Source organism: Prionailurus bengalensis, chromosome C1, assembly GCF_016509475.1.
Source record: "Prionailurus bengalensis isolate Pbe53 chromosome C1, Fcat_Pben_1.1_paternal_pri, whole genome shotgun sequence".
NCBI classification, from domain to species: domain Eukaryota; kingdom Metazoa; phylum Chordata; class Mammalia; order Carnivora; family Felidae; genus Prionailurus; species Prionailurus bengalensis.
In genome coordinates, this window is record NC_057345.1 from 7,555,885 (window position 1) to 7,569,751 (window position 13,867).

At 47.8% G+C, this 13,867-nt stretch overlaps 1 protein-coding gene across 2 annotated transcripts in view; it reads left to right on the top strand.

Moving 5' to 3' along the window:
* PEX14 (peroxisomal biogenesis factor 14) overlaps nt 1-13,867 on the top strand; it is a 145,949-nt gene that overhangs the window by 52,257 nt on the left and 79,825 nt on the right. For both annotated transcript variants that reach the window (XM_043578555.1, XM_043578556.1), the window contains exon 3: nt 5,443-5,527. In XM_043578555.1, coding sequence (XP_043434490.1) covers nt 5,443-5,527 — 85 coding nt within the window. The remainder of the gene's footprint in view (nt 1-5,442; nt 5,528-13,867) is intronic.

The window sequence follows — 13,867 nt, forward strand, 5'->3', positions numbered from 1 at the left end:
GCTCGTAGGTTCTCTTTCGTTCTGGTTCAGGATCTGACACCTTGTGGGTGTGTTCGCACGCACGGCGTCTTGGAATGTGGCCCGTGATACCCCCACTTCCAGGGTGGTCACCCTTCTCAGCCCCTTCCCTAGCTAAGAGGGAGAGTGTGGAGGATTGAAAAAGAACGGAGAGCCCCGGGATTGGGACCTGGCAGATTAGAGGGGATTCTGGACGCAGAGAGCCAGAATTATGTTGTCCTAGGACCCTGCATCTGAGAGTGCTTTGCCTGGAATCTCAAGGAACACGGCCTCTTTAGTGAGATATATAGCTTCATAATTAGCCCGTTGCATTTTTTCACGAGTGCTAGCATCAGCGTTCTACGATGTGTTTCCCTGATTAACAGCTGCTTTGCAACTATTTCCTTGTGCCACCGATGACCATATTTGTCAAGGAACTCCTGACAGAGTACTGATTTCTTACTAAAATGCAGCATTTCTGTTTGAAGAGGGTGCTCTCGTTCTCCGCACTGCCCGGCTTTTAAAGTCGGTCCTTGTTAAAACTCGAGTTGGCTTTGGTCTGACGCTTGTTAACAGGATTCTGGGTATCTATCTGCTTTAGAGTACCAGCGTAGGAACCTCTCACAGGCGATGGAATCTTCTGAGGCACGCACGTGCCACACTGCAGCGTTGGGGTGGGCCTTCGGGCCCGCACCTCGGTCATTCCTTTTGCCCTCTGGCTGTGATCTCTCTGGGTTAAAAAGGACTTGGCTTTGGTTGTTAGCGTCATTAATTTTTGACTATTTTTAATATTTTAAAATGGCTAATGAATGCTCACGTTTTAGGAGATAGATGTGTACGGAGCACACAGGAGTGCTGGAATTGGTGGCATTCCAAATAAGTGTCACTGGAGACAATGCATCAGGTTTACGTGTCAGGTGCAAAGTGCTAAGGCTTCCTCACACCCCGGGGTCGCTAGCAGGCAAGCTCTGTTCTCCCGTCCCCCTCGTGCGGAAAAGAAAGTGTGCCTTCTGAAGATTACAGCGTGCGGGTCTTTTGTAGGAGAGCGGGAAGCACACAGGACGCATCTCTTCAGCGAAGACTGTCGGAACCTCGAGTCTGCTCACCAGGGATTACTTATCTTGCACAATGCATTTAACAGCACATAGTTCATCGTAGATCACCCCTGAGTATGCTGTAGTCCGTTGATTTATACAAGTACAAATCCTGGGCTCTCAAACAAGGGTCTCTCGCAATTGGCCAGTCATCCGGGGTCCAAAGGCCCCTCTTCCCCCTGGGTTGCAGCAGGCCCTCCGGGGCAGCCATTGCAGAGGGGAGGTTACTCCCCTTGCTTGCAGCGTGGCTCTACCTCTGGCTTTCAGTGACAGGCCCGTGAAAATGATCAAATTTCCCTAACACTCGGGAGTTGACGGTGACAGGGTGGTTTTATTTTGGTTTTTGGGGGAGGGAGGTGGAAGGTGAGGTCACAGGAATAGGGGTGGCGAGAAACTTCGCTTCTGTTTTCCTCTGAGTTCGTCACCCGTATTTTTATGATACCAGCTAGTGGCAATTCGAGGTGCGCTCATTAAGAACTCTCAGCGCAAGAGGAGGAGAAAGGAAGAACGATTCCATGTTTCTCATGGACTCAACGGCAAGTGGCTTCCAACAACGGCATCAGGTGCTGTGCGCCAGGATTTTCCCTGGCTTGCTGCACTCCCACAACATGTGCAATAAAGTTCCTGTCTCCGTTTTACATCTTTGACATTGAGGCGGAAGATTTGGCCTGAATTTATGTAATTTAGTTGGGCACAAATATAACCCATGAATAGTCACATTCATCTCCTAATTAGAAAATCAAACGATAATACAGGACAGGCTGCAGGCACCCCATCATTTCGACCAACAAAAGCATGCTGTGTGTGTCGACCCTCTGTAGAGGAAGAGCCAGTTGAATTGCTTCATGAAGTTAATGCAAAGTGTCCAACAATAGGTGAATGAAAGCCACAAAACCCAGTGTGCCCAGCAGTTATTTAGTGTGCTAAAATCTTTGCATTATGGGTACAGATTTGGGGAAACCTTTTACCATCTGTGGATGGCTCTCGGGCATGTAAAATTCCAGGTTGGACAGGCCTTTCCCCCGTATTGTAGCTCCAGTTCCTGGGTGCAGGGGAGAGTAGAGAGTAGCTGAAGAAATAATTAGTGGAAGGAGGAGAGAGGTTTTCATATGTTCACACTTACCTGGAGCTGCCTATCTGGGTATCTTTCTTATTCAGCACATTATGTTGAGGCTGTTAGTTTGGATGCTTTATATTTTTGCATCTGGCGTAGTGATACCGATGCTGTTAAATATGTGATTTGCCTGTCGCCTGCATTTTCAGACAGAGATCAAGAGGAACATAAACAAGTCCCAAATATACTTTATGTAGGTGTTTGGCAGCATGATTTTATATGGCTTGAAATTAGTGAATGGAAACTTTAAAAGAAATTGTTCATATTTTTGCAAGTTTGAAGTGTGCCGGGACTTTGTCAAATTCCCGTTAAAATAAATACGTCAATTTCATGTCCCTCCCGAATTCATTTATCTTGCTTTTTTAAAAGGTGTTTTCTACTTTACCTGATGTTTAAATTGGATTCGCTCGTTTATGCTGTTCTTTGCTATATCCCCCACGTTTTTCTTAAATGAATTACTAATGACAGAGCACTCCATCATTCCCTCTCTACAGCCACTTTAAGGAAAGCATGGTGATCTAAACCTTTTAACCTATTAAAGATGATTTTTCCCAATTGAATCAGACCCACCACAGGTGTAATAACTAATCATTTAAACTACACCTGCTATTATGTATTTTTAAGCCATTATGCGTGTTGGATAGATGATAATTCATGTTTATTGCATTGTCCGATGGATCCGTTTTGCCTACACTAGGCTGATTAATGTATTTAAAGAAATAAGAGATGCAATTTTTAAAAAAAAATTGATGGAATGCGCCAAGCACTGCATTGAGTGCACCATTAAACCCATCAGAACTTTGCTCTCTGACCAGAAATGCATATACCAAGGACTATATTAAAAAAGCAAGGTGAAACCTGTGCATTTTAGTGGTGGGATTCTGTTTTCTTTCTCCATCATGGAAAATTTTGGAAGGATGAAGGAAAGGTCGGCGCTTCTGTGGGTAAATGAGAGGAGCTGTGTCGTTAATATCTGCTGCTCAAGACCTGCTCATCCACGTTCCCTCTGACACCTGGTGCACACACCGCCGCGTGCGGAGACCGCCGCGTGATACCAGTGTCGTGATTGTCGTGTGTGTGGCAGGTGTATTTTTTTCCAGGTGAAGGGCGGTCACCCCCGAGCCATCAGAGCTGTGCCGATGGGCATCGACCCTGGGGGGCCTGTGACTGTGTAGCTGTCCACCCCTTCCTGGACATGGGGCTCTCTTCCTCTTGTCTCTCTCCTTCCTCCCTCCCCATCCCCCCTCCGGCTTCTCCCCTTCCCCTTTCTTCTGCCCACCCTGGTGGGTCAGCTCCTCTGCTTTCTCCTCTTGTCCCGTGGCCACTCCTTCCTTCTCCCCAGTCCCTCTTCTGTCTTCCTCTTCTCTCTCTCCCTTCTCCCGTGTCTTCATTAAACTGTATCATTTTGTAGATGTTGGTCACATTTTTTTTTCCTTAAAGTTTGGTGCGAACCGAGGAGATGTGGTCCAGGGACCGAGGGGGCGCGTATGGAGTTTTGGGCTCTAGAATCTGGAGCATGATTTGCGTCCAGTCCGGAGCTGTTTGGTTACCACTGCAGCTCATGACGGGGTTTAATAGGTTTGCAGGGCTGGATGGATGACAGCCACGCTCCGGGAATGCTGTTGTGTCTTACCGCTGATGGGCCCGGATCCGAAGGCCTGGGACACTTGAGTTCATCCTTTACGGAGACTGTCTCCGGCAGGCCTCCAGTAGAGGGACTACAAGGGAAAATATATAAGGGAGTTGCCTGGCTTTCTGTTTTTCTTTCTAATTTATCGTCATCTTTTGTTGTCAGAGAAGTGTGTCTGGTCGCAAGATTAAATTCATATAAAACAAGAGGAGACTGTTTGTAAGTTGTATTCCATTTGTAGCCACAGTCGCTGCATAGCTGCTGTCCTTAGTCTGCAGGATCTTAGAAAAGTTCCTTATGTTTGGTCCCTGAGAAATTTTTTCCTTCGGCAACTTAGGAGGGAACTCTAGGGTCTGATGACTTTACCTGTAACATGAGATGTTGTTACCCATTTGGTTTTGATGAGATGAGTAATGCCAGTCATTGAAAACAGCCCCTTCCCTCTCTGGGGCAGGTTGGCATTTCCCACCCGTTGCACTAGTGCCTGGGACAGAGAGCACACAAGCGGCGTGGAAATACACACTTTGTGTGTGCTGAGTGATGTGAAGGTTAATGCCTTCAGCACGCTGCCTTCCACCCCTCCTTGGCTTATTTGAAGATATGAAGATTTCATTAAATAATATCATCACCAGACGTAGGGAGATAATCTGTCAATCTGTCACCTTTTAGCCATGAAACCCCAAACTTTGTCCTTTGAAGTCTCTTCAGAATTGAGCTCCGTTGCATAAGCGGGACCAGCGTGGATGGCTGTGCGCGGTGTCTCTTATATAATCCTTCCCAGCCGGTCTGCGCTCAGCACTTTGCCAGGCTCTGTGGAGACAGCATGGTCTCTTCTCTTCAGATGCTTGCAGTGTAGTTGGGGAGGCAGCCTGAACATTAGAAGACAGTATAATTATGTCTTCAATTATACGGTACACACTACAAGCATTAAAGAATTTAAGAGAATGGGGAGATCAGAGATGGCTTGCTTATTTAGGAAGGCTTCGAGGAGTTAGCACAGGCTATAAAAGGGCTGTGCTGGTGTGTGTGTGTGTGTGTGTGTGTGTGTGTGTGTGTGTGTATGCATGCAATGTTTAGACAGGTAGAGATGGGAAAGGGCCGCCTTCTAGAAAAAGGGCATAGCACGAGCACAAGCATAGGGACATGGATGCGTGTGGCCAGGAGAAGGCTACCTGCCCTGCCCAGGAGTGTGAAGAATCAGCTTGAACAAGGAGAAAAAGAAAGGATTCCTGCAGGTCTTAACAGTTAGGTTGAGAGAATCAGATACAGGAAGCCAGTGGGAACCAACGTAGTCTTTTATTTAGGTATATTTTATTTATATTTATTTTATTTTATTTTTCTAAAGATTTTATTTTTCAGTAGTCTCCACCTCCCAACGTGGGGCTTGAACTCATAACCCTGAGATCAAGAGTTGGATTTTCCACCGACTGAGCCAGTCAGGCACCCCTATTTAGGTAGATTTTCAGTGTGAGAAATAACTGGTTATAAATTTGACCACAGCGCTGTGTTTATTTCTGTGGGCGTGGGGATAAACTGGTAGGATTTTGAATCTTGAAATTCAGACCATGGAAGTTTACTTTTCTTCTCTGTTTTACCTCCCCAACCAGATTGCCACAGCAGTGAAGTTTCTACAGAATTCCCGAGTCCGTCAGAGCCCGCTTGCGACCAGGAGAGCATTCCTCAAGAAGAAAGGTACAGCTTCCCATGGCCATGTCATATGGCCTGCAGAAAGGGGCTGGGGACGGGGCAGGTGGAATCCACGGTGTTGCCGAGAGGACCTCCTGTAGCCCTCCCACTGGTGTGGGGGTGAAGGGGAGCCCCCCAGAGGGAATGCAGGCTTCTTTCCCCACGGTGGAGCAGAGAGGTGATGCCACCTGGATGATCGAGCACCACACGTAAGGAAGGCCATCAGCGTAGCCCAGGACAGCCTGGCACAGGCAACAAGGAGAGGCCCACTGGATAGGACTATGGAGGACTTCTGTTTTCTGGTCTGTTCTTCTGATGATACGACCCTGGCTACACAATGCCTGGCCTCAGGTTAGGAGGTCAGCTGCCTCAGTAAAGAACCAGGGAGAAAGAAATTGAAGGGCGAGGGAAATGAGATGGCTAAACAAGGTCAGGTTAAGGTCGAGCCTGGGGTCAGTCTGATTTACAGATTGAAGTGGTAAATTACTGGTTTTATGGTATTTCTGTAAGCGGGGATTAAATGGGTCTTGACAAATTCAATATTGTCCAAAGCAGAAAGAATCTCTTCTGGCTCTGTTGCAATTTAGGATAATTTTCTGTTTTTGTAAAATACAAAACAAACCCCAAAATGAACAACAACAAAAAAGAAATCTGACTTTTCATTCTTTGAACATTTAATTTTCTAGAAAGCTGGAAAGTTGTATAAATGCCCTTATATACCATGAGCAGGGGGAGAGGTGAGGTGTCTCCCCGCCCTGACCCCGACCCCGACCCCATCCCCCAACCAAACTCTTTTTCCTTTAGGAGCTGGAATGTTAGCCTCAAAATTGTAGGTTGTGGGCTTTAAGTCATCCGTGGCTGGAATAGAGACGGAGTGGCTTGGTGGTGTTTCCTTGGTCTGTATCCCACCAAAGAGATGCTTGCAGGATCGTGTCCCGGACCTGTGCCCTTGGGGTTTGGGCAGAAGGAGCCTGAAGCTCTCCATTGACAGGCATCTGTTCAGCAGCAGCCTCGGGGGCGGCCCCTTGACTGAGTTGGTGAGGGGCGCTGTGCATGTGCTGGCGGCACTGTGCTCGCCCCCCATCAGCAGGCGGTTATTAAAATTTGGAGTGCGTTGGCTGGCCTCTCCACTCCGCAGCCATCATGCCATAAAAGAGTTTTTCCTTGAAATATGTGTACCTATGGGGAGTAATTAATCATAAAAGCTTGGGGATTTCAGCTCCCTCATCAAAGCATGGAAGCTCGGGAAAGCTGAGCCTAAAAGCTGTGCTGATTACCCGGGGTAACCTGAGACAAAATCTATGGTTGCCGAGAGATCCTTTGCCCCAGTATATTGTGCAATATTATAACTGCCTGATCTTCTCTTCCACTGACAATGACCAGTTATTCCTCATTTTCTCTCAAACGCAGCTGGGTTAGAATTTCATTTGCAGAAGGTATTTAGAGCAATTTAGAGACAAATGTCTCTGGTGTTTGCTCGGCACTTCCCCACCGCAGGCTTTGCTGAGCAGTTTTAGTATCAGGAGCTCCATCTAATCTGTTTAATTTTAATAAATCCCTGACTGGGAGAGGGAGAGAAAAAAAGAGAGAGGGAGAAACTCTGGACCAAATAATACTTCTTTTGAGTTGGTTGGCTAATAATTACTGTAGAGAGGAAAGTGTTTTGTGCAATTATTATTTGTTGCTCCTTTAAAAAACGCGAAACAAACCCAGTTGATTAATCCATCCAAGAGTGTTTTACCCTGTGCCGTGCCCTGTTCTGGGCCCCGGGGACTCAGCAGAGAAGGGGCAGGATGGCATCCCTGCCCTCGCCTAGCTTACATTCTAACGGCCAAAGGCAGACAACAGACGGAAAAAGGAGACACGTAGTATATCGGGTGGCAAGTGCCACAGAGAAAAAGAAGGCCGGGTGCGTGGGGTCAGGAGCCCCAGTGCTGGGGTGGGAACGGGCTGCGCCTTTAGACAGGGCGACCAGAGCACGCCTCTCTGAGAGGGTGGCGTGAGCGGAGGCCTGAGGGAGGTGAGTGTTTGTCACTGTGGAACGGGCACCCTTCCTCCTCGACCCCTGGGTCGGTGAGAGATTTTAGAACATTAGGGTAGCAGGAACCGGCAGAGGGGCCTCCTACTCTTATTCCTCCAAAGAGAGCCACGGGAATTTACCCTGAGCCTCAGTCCAGAATCACTGGACGCAACCAGCCGTCTCCATCATCCCCTAAAATGCTGCTTCGGTCAGGAATTATCTGTTTCCGAGTTGAATCCCCATAGGGTAAGTTCTGGCAGGACCTTTTCTGGGCAGAGGATTCCAAGGGTTGATTGGCGCCTGGGGAAGAAGAGCCCCTTCGTGGATTTACACTTCACTTTTTAAATTTCCGGCTGTTCCTTGGGTCAGGTGTACACGGTCAGCAGAGCTTGGCGCCGTCTCTGCTGGGGAGAGGGAGGAGGGCCTTTTGCAAAGGAGCGAGCGGCTCCCCTGTCCCTAACTGTACTTGGGAAGGAAAGAGAGTTGGCTGGGTGGTCTGTGGGGGTGGGGAGGGTGTCCTGAGGGGAGGGATCGAGGTTCTGGCATCCTCCCCGCAGCTACCCCCTGTAGGACTCGTCCTCCTCGCTGGGGGTGGGGGTGGGGGTGGGGTTTGGAGCGCTGGCTTTGGGGGAGCTCGCAGCTACTGTAGTCTTGGCTTTTCCTAGCAAATGTCACTTCGGGGAATTGCAGTGGAGCTCTGCCTTGAATTATAATCTTGACTTTCTTTTTTTTAATAAACATCTCTTTCCTGAAAAGGCAAATCCAATTTTGTTTTTCTTTTAATATTATTTAATATTTAATATAGAAATTGAGGTCCCTATAGTGCATGTCAGTTCAGTGGAAAATGAGGGTTACTTTAGGCACATCAGCTGAGTTTGTTTTAATGGGAAACCACAGCCCGAAGCAGGGCTGAAGCCTGCCTCTGATACTGACAGGTTAAATGCTGTGCTCTCTGATTTGGGGGGCCAGGGAGGGGCAGGGGCGGGCTAGGTGGGGAGGGAATGGGATAGGCATGCAAGAGAGTTGGTTTGCGAACGTCTTCTGTGTTTGTGGCTTTTTTGTTTTTGTATCGTGAGGTCTCTTCTGGATGCTTTAAAGTCTGAATGTGGAGTCATTAATGAGAAACATGAAGTTATTGGAATCATTTATCATTTTCTTTGAAGTTTGTACTGCCATTTTGTGTAATTTACAACGTTTCTTCCTTTTATCGGGAATTTTTTGGATGAAAGAGAAAAGCAGCTGTTCACCTTCAGAGTATTAGAATAAATGTTTTTGTTTTCCTTCCAACCACTTGATTCTGCAGATGGCACATCGACCGCGTAGTCAGCCGAACATGGGGATCACTGGGCTGTGTGTGGGGGTTTAAGCCCTCCTAGCACTGGAACCGCCTACAGAAGCCGTTCTCACCGGGCAGGCGTCATGTCTGGGCTTTAAGTGGGCTGCGGTCCAGGAGGTTAGAGTATCTTAAAAACAGCAATAGAATCGGTCCAGAAAGTTAGAGGCTTGGACAGCGTTGTCAATAGGCTTATGTTGATTTGACACCCTATCCAACCACAAAATGTAGGAGGCAGGCTGCTTCCAAACACGTTGGCAGGCTGAGTGGAAGGTGGGTATAAGTGATGCCTGTCTGTCGGGGGTGCGGGGCAGGTGACATGGGGGGAAGACAGCGTTGTCTGTTAGCTTACTCTCATATCCATGTTGCAAAGCAGGCTTCTGGAAAAACGACAAACGTCCTACACGTTTCTGTGTAATCCCGCCTGACGGGGCCTGGGCTGTGTTGGCTGAGACTTGTGCTCATGGTGCCTTTCTCAAGTGTGTCAGGAAAGGGCTGTGCTCTCGTTCATCTAGTAAATAGTCCAGGGGTGAGGAGAACTGAGCAGACAAGAGACACCACCATCCTTTCTCATTCTAAAAGGTGAAACAAGATCTTATCTCTCTTCTGTTCCTGGAAGCGGAACCCCTGGTAGCAGAGCTGCCTCCTTGCTGGAAATGAACTTGAGGAAGAAACCTGATGGTCTCAACCTTGGTGGCGGGGTAGAGGTGAAGGGCTGCTCTCGCTGGAGTATTTTAAGGGGGAGTAAATTCTTACAGAGACTTCAATTTAACTCTCTTTTATTACTTTTCTTTTTTATCATTTACGTCCATTTCATGAGGTAGTTTGCATGTCCTTGAATGGAATCTCGTTACCATGAAAGCTTTTTTAGCATTGATTTCATAACAGTCTTAATTTAATAGCTCCGTCATTACTGAGAAGCTCTGGGAGTGGGGCCCTGGCTTTCCAGGTCACTGACCTTTTAATTACAAACCTTGTTCTGATGGCCAGGTTATCGACTGGACAGCTCCCAGCTTGTGCCCCCAGGATGAAAACGAAAATAACTATGTTTCCTCCCCCATCTCCAGGAAAAAAAAAAAAAATTGTAACCTCATGTGTTTCTAAAATTAATTTTCTCCTTCAGCTTTACTTTATAATTAATTCTTTAACGTGTCTTAGTGAGGCCAGAAGTATTTTTATAACGCTGCTCTTTCTAGAGCTTGGGTCCATCAGAGACCTTAGAGGGGGGCGGGGAGGGGAGACGAAGATCTCGCCAGCTCCCACCCCATGCTTGACGGTGGTGGCCCGTTCCTTCACCCTCAGAGACTCCTGTGGCTGAGCTGGCAGAAATGGTATTGGCTCTGTGAGGGGTTGTCTGGCCCTCCTGATTCTTTGTTAATGACACGTGGATCGTGGCATCGAGATTTAGATTCATTCCTGTATTTACTGGAGTAATTGTGCCTTCTCTATCCTGAATGTTTCATTTTATTTATTTTTTTAAAGAATGTTTTATTGTATTTAATTTTTTAAAGTAATCTCTACCCCCAGTGTGGGGCTCGAACCTACAACCCTGAGATTAAGGGTCACACGTTCCACCAACTGAGCTGGACAGGCGCCCCCGATGTGGACATTTTAAAAAGATGCTCCCCTTCTGGGCAAAGACCAGGGTTGGGTGATTTTTCGTATTGCCTTACCTCTCTGTTAGTCTCAGATGACTGGAAGAAACAAAATAACCTACCTGAGGAGTTCTGTTCGGTCATGAGCTTGAACTGAATACGTGATCTAGGTTCTCTCTCACTGGTGACGAGGGAAAGAAAAGGACAGGACAGTGGCTGGTAAGAAGGGTGACCGCAGGCTCCAGTCTGCCCAAGACTGTCCTGGTTTCACCAGTGGAATTCCTGTGTCCCCTAGGCCTGGGCAAGCGGGTCACCCTGGCAGGGCAAGCCTCCCCGCCCCCGGAGTGAGAGCTATCAGGAGAGACAAAATGGGTGTGTTTTTTGCAAGCCGGAGGAAAAAGTTCGCCAGCGGTCAGTTCCTCGCGAGTCCGGCCTGCATTCTAGTGGCATTTCCTCAAACACTGCCTGCTGTCGCTCCCCCAGGCCCTGCCCTGCGATGGGTCCCGTGCAGAGAGCCTCTGGGGCTGGGGCTGTGCCCCGCAGGTGAGTGAGGAGCTGCCGGTGGCCGAGCAGACAGGGCTGTGCGCGGCAGCCTCCGGCTCGTTCCTGAGGATGATTGAGCACCTCCATCCATCTGTTGTGAACGGACCATCTTCCTTCCCTGCCAGCCTTGCATCTGCATATCCGTCACCTGCTGTTCCGGACCGGCCTATTCATCACACTGACTGGTGTTCCCCCATCAATTTTCCTGCTCCCCTTGCTATCCAAACTTGTCTCGAACTCCAGAGATTCTTTTTCAGCATCCAGGATGAGAGCTACAGCAGCTAGACTGGCCGAATGCCCTGGAAATAGGGATACTATGGCTTCCCCGTTCAGAGGGGAACGGATGGGACTTGTTCCGCCAAGAAGGCTGAGGCGAGTAGGTTCCTGCCATGGGGGGGACCTGCCTTGGGGGGGACGGTGGCACGGAGGAGCTCGGGGTGGAGGGGACACAGCTCTTTTGGGTTTACCTAGTTGCTTTGAAGTTTGCCCTGGGAATGAAGAATGGTTCCTCTCTTCTCGAGCTTTTGTGCCTTCAACAGTGCGACAAAGAAAAGCAAAGTGACATTGTCATGTATGGTAGTAGTCTTTGAGAATTTTTTCTCTTTTACTTTGTGGAAAGGTAAGATACGTATGTGGCTTCAAAAATGCAAACCGTAAGGAAGGATATACGGTGAAAAATTCGTCTTCCTCCTTTCTCTTGTTCCCGTCCCTCTTAATTCTCTTTTCCAGAGGATGCCGCTCTTGATTGAGTTTCTTCTGTATCATTCCAAAGATAATCTACCCATGTAAAAGCATGTTAATATTTATTACTCCTCCCAGAGAACCACAAACACTTTTTTAATGCAGTGGTGGCGTATTTTACACTTCACCTTTGCACTTGACGTTACATTTGGGCATTCATTCCACATCAGCACCTATAGATTGGGTTCCTTGCTCTCAGTGGCTGCATGGTACTCCAGGATGACCGTGGTCCAGAATTTGTTTTGACCAGTCCCAATTTAGTGGGCATTTAGGTTGGTTCCTGTCTTCTGCCGTTTCAAACAGTGCCCCAGTGGATATCCTTGTGTAGACATTGTTGGACCTGTGTTTGGCACGCTGCTGAAGTAGAACTGCTTTGCATATGTGAGTAGGCTAGGGTGTATTTTCTTGCTTAAAATTTCATGAGACTGTGTTCCCCCCAGAAAGAATAGAAAACTGTTTTCTAATGTAAACATGACTGTAGGTGGAAAGAAATTAATAAAAGAAAAAAGGCCGCGTAACACATTATCATTAACACTTAGCACAGATTTGGATTCTGAGGGGACATTCTGGTCATTGGTTACAGGAAAGAATGCTTTCTTTCTAAAAGAATCCTTTTTCAGCCCGTTTTCGGAGAGGATGTGGGCTCCTAAATTTAATTTTTGACACACAAGAAACATTCAAACAAATGGCAAGCTTCAGAAACGTGGTTACAATCTTTCCAAATGAAATATACGGCTTAGTTTTCTTTTGTTGTTACTGGATGTTTTATGGGTCCTCGGCTATTGGTTAGGTGGTCGGCCTTTATTCGGTACCTGTCATGTGTAGAGTATAATTACACCAGGCGCTTCGTGAAAGAATGGTGGGGCACCTGTCTTTTCCGGTGCGAGGGGCTCGCTGGAAGGAGGTGGGGATGGGGGCAGAGTGCGCATCAGCTGTGTCCGCGCGTATCCACGAGAGGTAGCCGTGTCTCAGAAGTCGACACTGTCCGACCCAGCGAGACTGCGGTATAACGCTCACTGGACTGTGAGTCCCTCAAGGGCAGAGGCTGTGTCTCACTCTTCCCAGCTTCCTCCACACCCAGCAGAGCCAGCGCCAGTCAGAGGCTAATGAAGGAGGGGCTGAATGAACGAACGCTGGCCAGAAATGGAAGGCGCTCACCAGGGAAAGTTTGCAGAAGGAGCTCGGCTTTTATTTTTTTAAGTTTATTTATTTATTTTGAGAGACACAGAGACAGCACGAGTGAGGAAGGCGCAGAGAGGGAGAGAGACAATCCCAAACAGGCTCGGAGCCTGGTACGGGGCTCGAACCCCCGAAACCACGAGACCGTGACCCGAGCCGAAACCGAGAGTCAGATGCTTAACCAACTGAGCCACCAAGGCGCCCCATGGAGCTCGGCTTTTCTTGAGTCTACAATGCGTGGTCATCTCCGGCATACATGTAAGGTAGTTTTGGAATTGCTGTATGCCATCACCAGCTAGAGTACAGGGTTTGGATGCAGTTCTTTTTGTCTTTAGCCTTGTAGTATCCACTGAAAATGCTCTTTTCCAAAGTTTCTTAGGTCAGCAGAGCTCCGTCTTAACCTAGACATTGAGGGAGGCAGTAGGCGTAGGTGGTCAAAGAGTGGGAAGGACGTTGTTAGGGAGGCTCACACTGAGGCTTGTGTGCTGTTAGCTGGATTGGCCCGTAGGCTCTGCGGGAAAGAGAATTGGGGTTGGTGAGATGGGCGGTGAGGAAGGAGCCAGCGTCAGGACTCAGTTTTATAAATAATGGCGGATAGCATTACTTGAACCCATTGAAACTCTGTCAGAGCTCTACCAAGAAAGTTTACTCTGGGCTCTGCGTCTGAACCCGAGAGGCCTGGCAATAATAAAACCAGCCATAAAGGAGGCACTGCCAGGTCTGTTGTCAAATGTGGAGGATCTGGACTAGGAAGGTGGCAGTCGAGATGGAAATGAAAATGCCAGCGTGTTTATATAGACAATTTTATGGTTTACAAAGCACACATTAGGTTCTTCTCCAGTATTATCTTTGTAGTAGGCGAGTTAATATTTGTTGAATGAATGAATGAGCGAATGAATGAATACGTGATTTAATGAATCCTCCATTTTACAGAT